General features: G+C 29.1%; 1 protein-coding gene across 1 annotated transcript; it reads left to right on the top strand.

The window, feature by feature from the left end:
- Positions 1 to 563: 563 nt before the first annotated feature.
- LOC145789479 (zinc finger protein 1-like) lies at positions 564 to 1894 on the top strand. The gene has a single exon (XM_082866150.1). The coding sequence runs from the start codon at positions 812 to 814 to the stop codon at positions 1589 to 1591; it is 780 nt and encodes a 259-aa protein (XP_082722276.1). The 5' UTR covers positions 564 to 811; the 3' UTR covers positions 1592 to 1894.
- Positions 1895 to 5469: the final 3575 nt, after the last annotated feature.

Raw genomic sequence — 5469 nt, 5'->3', positions numbered from 1 at the left:
ACTTGAAAAGCCATGGACCAAAATGACACAAACCCTAAATTATAGGGATTGTCAGTATAATTCGTCTTTTTTTTTTTGTTGTTGCTTATTTTGATCTTTAGTACATTTTTTTTATATATAAATTTTTAAACAAAATTTTAAACTTCTAAATTCAGTTCGACGATACAAAACTGAAAAATTCAAAAAAATTTAAAAAAAAAAAAGGATCCATAAGCCAAAAATTGTAAACTTTTTTTTTTTTTTTTGCTTATCTTGGCTTTTTTCAAATTTTTTTTTTTAAATTTTCAATTTTGTTTTACTTTTTAAATTTGTCTACACGACAGACTGAAAAAGTAAAAAATTTTAACATGTGACCTATTTTGAAACTTGACTAAAAGTCATTTTTTAACTTTTAATTTGTTTTGAGTCACATAATTTTTTTATTTTTTACATATTTTTTCAAAAAAAAGTCAAAATTAACTTTTTAACCCACTTTTCAAAACAAGTCATAATCTTTACAAAAAAAAAAAATTCAAAATTATGCCAGCTAAAGAGGTAGATGGTGCCATTCATGATTTTTAATCAAACGCTGGATAACTCATTCAAAAAACTCTCTCTCATCTTCAAGTCTTACTCCCCAATTCTTACCATAATTAGACCTTGTAACTGTAAATTCTCCTTCCATACATAGCAACATTGCATTTACTTCCTAATCAATAAAAACATTAACATCTCTCTCTCTCTCTCTCTCTCGGTATTAAAAGCAAACCAAATCCTCCTCACCCACAAGGTAGAAGGAAACTCTCACATCCAATCCAACTCCTCCCAAAAAATGAATCCACCACTATTGGAGCCATCTGATCATCTCTCTGAAATTTCAAGCCTCAACTCTTCAATGGAAGATCAAAACCATGATCATCAAAACCCCAAACATGACTCAAAATCCAATCTTGTGCTGAATCTAAGCCTCTCTAGCAAGGATTTGGATCATGGGTCGAAGCCAGAACTCAATTTCATCGACTCTTTCAACATGGATTCATCAAACACTCCTCAAGCCAATGAAGAAGCCGAGCCAGAGCTAGAGCCACGAGTCTTTTCTTGTAACTATTGCCAGAGAAAGTTTTACAGTTCACAGGCTTTGGGTGGCCACCAAAACGCACACAAAAGAGAGAGAACACTTGTGAAGAGGGGAGGACAGAAGATCGGCTCCACAGCTCACGAATCGCAGCCGAGAGGGTACTCTAGCATGGCGGCTCTGCCTCTGCATGGCTCATTATTCAATAGGTCTCTTGGGATTCAAGCCCACTCTATGATCCACAAGCCAACTAATTACTCACCATCATCATCCCAACAAATGTATGGTCATCATCATCATGGGTGGTCTAGGAAGCCTACTGTAGGGCGGCTTGCACTGGAGAATTATTATGGAGGGGCATCCGTGGGACCGTCGTCGAGTGGTGGTGCCGCTAGATTCGATGGCGGTTGGAAGTTTTCTCCAGTAGTGGCGGCCGGTGAAGGAATTGGAGGGTATAGGTGGGGTAGTGGTGGTTATCATTTGAAGACTAATAGTCAAGATGAGTTGCAAAAGCTAGACTTGTCTCTCAAGCTCTAAGTCGTTCCATCTTTTTCTTTCCCAATTTAATTTCCCTCTTAAATTTTTTAAAAATATTTAGTAACATAGAACCTAATCACAGAATCAGACACATAACCCTCATCAAAGAAGATTTTATCTGATTCTATGATTAATTTCTGTGGAAGTAGAAGACTGCAATTTTTTTCTCAGTTTAGGATTTTTGTTTTTGACATTTTTAAGAAGCTTTCTATTTATTTATTAGAAGTTGATGTAAATATGTTTTTTTATTTTGGTAATCTTCACTTTGAACGCAATCAAATTCTATGTAGGTCTGTTTTGAAATTGGAACATTGCTTGTTTGATTTTGATGATTGCCAACTTTTCTTGTGGAGATGTGTTTAGTTAAGAAAGTATAAGTTAATTGCCTTCTCTAATTTTGGAGGAAATCGTTTTGTTGATTTAAGTCAATTAGATACTCAATAATAGAGTTCACATGCCTCTGGCTAATTAAAGTTTTATTAATAAGGGGGGATGGTTTGGCAATGATTTTCTTTCTTTTTTTTTTATTAATGATAAAGTTGTAGGAAAAAAAAAAGCAAATATTTATAAAAAAAAAAAATTTACTGAAAAAGTTGAATTAATTTTTAATTTTTATTCATTTAATTAATTAGTCAAAAAGTGACTTAAAAAAGTCAAAATGAAACGGAGCCTACTCTGGTCCATAGAACATAGATGGTGCCACAAAAATGAATGTAATGTTGCCACACTGTATTCTCAACATATTTTTGTAAATTCGTTCACTACATGAAGGCTTTTTTTTTTTTTTTTTTTTTGGTACCTATCAAAAAAAAAAAAAAAGGCAGTTTTTTCTATGCGTAAATCGTAGCCAAAAGTTTGTAACATCACTTAAATTCAAATTTCAAAATTTAGATTTTAAAACTCATAAAATTTTATTACAATCTGAGGTTAAGAGATTGCTCATTTACCCTAGGCCCGTTGGGAAGGATGGTTAGAATTTAGAGTTAGGTTAGTGGAATGATCGTTAGAATTTAGAGTTAGGTTAGTGGAAGGATAGTTAGTGTGGGGATTATTAATAAGAAAATTAAGAAAAATTATATTTATTTGATGATCACTAAACTAGTAAGAATTTATATTTGTTTTGACATTTTATTATGGGATTAACTATATGAAATTTCATAAATAACTTGGTTCTTTAATATATTTTAATATTGAAAATTATATTTTGTAAATATATATATTTGGTACCATATTATTTTTTGATATAAATATATTGTTGAACTATTATATTTTAATATTAAAAATTATTTTTATATTAAATTACTTTTATAAAATAAAGGACAAAATAATCCTTTCAACTCTAATCTCATGGGATTGGATTTGAATATTACCTCCCCCATGGGATTGTTAGTACCGTGCTCATTTTTTCAAACAAATATGATTTTTGTATAATTCAATCTCATCCACTATAATCTAAAACAAACGGGCCCTAGAGAGGCAAGGGAAACATGATTTTTATGACCCCACCTCACTACTAATCTAATCCCATCCTTATAACTCAAAACAAACGAAGCCTAAGAGGAAGATGGGGGAAGAGATTGATGATAACTTCTATATTTCATTGATTTTTTTTATTATTATTATTGTTATTGAATTATATAATAATTTTTTTTTTTGAAAAATTTATCCATAAATTCTATATAGGGGAATGTTGATTCATTTAGTTCTAAGAGTTTTCTTATAAATCAATTAGTCATTTTTGTTTTGAAAAGTTATATTTATTTGATTTTGTGCCATTTGAGTTTAAGTGAATGTCCTTTTATGATTCATTTTTCTAATTTTTTGATTTATTTTTGGGATAAGAATTGAAAAGTGAGGTGTGAAAGATTCTTTTTTGGGATATTAGTGGCTGAAGTGTTGGTTGTTAAGCATAAAAATCTACATTTGTGTTAGTGTAATTTTCTGTGTTGCATTGGAATATTATATTAGAATGTTACGTTTGGAAAAAGTACCCTAAAAAATTTTTGTTTATTACATTGATTGGAATGTTACATTTAGGGAAAAAAATAAACTAAGAAATTTTGTTGAAATGTTACATTATTACTTTTGGGAAAAGTACATTAAAAAGTTTTTTAGTGTGTTACATTAGAGTGTTACGTTTGGAAAAAAAAATACAATAAGGAGTTTTTTAGTGTATTACATTGGAGTGTTACGTCTGGGAACAATACACTAAAGAGTTTTTTAGTATGTTATATTGAAGTGTTACGTTTAGAAAAAGTATACTAAAATTTTTTTTTAAAGTGTTACGTTTAGTAATTTTAACATACATTTGTCCTTCAACACATAATACATGCACGTTTATACTTAGCCTTTTTATGTAATTCACATTAGAATGAGACCTTTGGGTCTCAAAAAAAAAAAAAAAAATCAAACAGTTTATAAGATCACTATTTATAATTTATTGATATTTTTCCAATTTTTTTCATTTTATTTTAGATGATATTATTCAACTTTATTATTTGCTTTCTAAATATGACATCAATTATAACATTTACTTAAACAATAATATAAGTAAATAGTATAAGAGGATGACAAACTATCAATAATATATAACATTTTTTTTAAGTACTGCTAATGCCAGTTATAAGGGTTATTAAAAAAAATCATAAAAAGTCAAAAATAAATTATCATTTCAATATAATTTTCACATATCTCAAAATATTTTTACACAATTTGATATACTTTAATATGCTTTTTAAATATTTTTTCAATACTAAAAATATAATCTTAAGGCCCTGTTTATTTTGGGATATGAGAGGGGGATTAGGATTAGGATAGCTGTGGGCACCATTTAATGTGTTGTTTGTTTACAGAGTTGAGGAAAGGACTGTTAAGCCGAAGGGCTTAGGATAGGCCTTGTAGATAGGATTCGGATGAGCTTCCAGGATTTGGTATTAGAAAAATAGTCCGGCGGATTAGAAATTTTTTATTTATTTATTTATTATTTTTTTTTACATGTCGGACATTTTTTTAACATTAATGTTTAATTTTTCGTTAAGTAAAAATCATTATTTTATTTATTTTATTTTTTTCTGAAATTTGTTTATTTTATTTTTATTTCTTTAAAAAATTTTACATGTTGGGCATTTTTTTTAAAACATTAATGTTTAATGTTTTGTATTTTTTTATTTTATATTTATTTTATATAAAAATAATTTAACAATCTCTACACTAATAACTATCATTAAAACAAATATAATTTTACTTAATTCTCTTACTATCAATCCTTTTATTATTAATCCCTATATTCTATCTCTGAAAATAAAAGGGCTCGAGAGCTATTTTGGGCATTTTTATTTTCTTCATTCAATGGTTGATCACTACTACTATTTGGATGGTGGTGGTGATTGAGCTAGTGACACAATCTCTGACCCACTTGCAGTTGAAGTAATAGACCATCTATTGAACGGTCCTGATCAATAGGTAGGTGGACCCATTAATGTGGAAAGCATTTTTGAGTTTTATAATGGCCCTCTCAGCTATGCTATCACATCATTTTTTTCTCCGTAAATAAAAATTAATCGGAGTAAAATCTTCCATTGCATTGATTTCTTACCTAGGTCTTTCAATCAGGGCCCACCAAAAAAAACAAAAGTTTCCAGATAATTAGCATGATGTCTAGCACTAATCATTTTAATCATCCCACAATCAAAAAGTAAATGTAACTGAAAATCCTGTGATTATGAAAGTTTAATAAATATTTAAAATATATATATATATCAACCTCATATTACTATGTATCAATTGGGACCAGAGAAGTCGCCAGGCTTACATAGAACTAATTGTTGTGTATTTATTTATTAATTTTGTAGGTTGATTGTCATTTTCACAATCATTTA

This window comes from Camellia sinensis, chromosome 4 (genome assembly GCF_055761805.1).
Source record: "Camellia sinensis isolate YWXY chromosome 4, ASM5576180v1, whole genome shotgun sequence".
Taxonomy (NCBI): Eukaryota; Viridiplantae; Streptophyta; class Magnoliopsida; order Ericales; family Theaceae; genus Camellia; species Camellia sinensis.
This window is presented reverse-complemented; position numbering and strand designations above follow the sequence as displayed.

Excerpts from the sequence above, each read along its gene's own strand:
- LOC145789479 (XM_082866150.1), top strand. The coding sequence starts at position 812 with ATGAATCCACCACTATTGGAGCCATCTGATCATCTCTCTGAAATTTCA.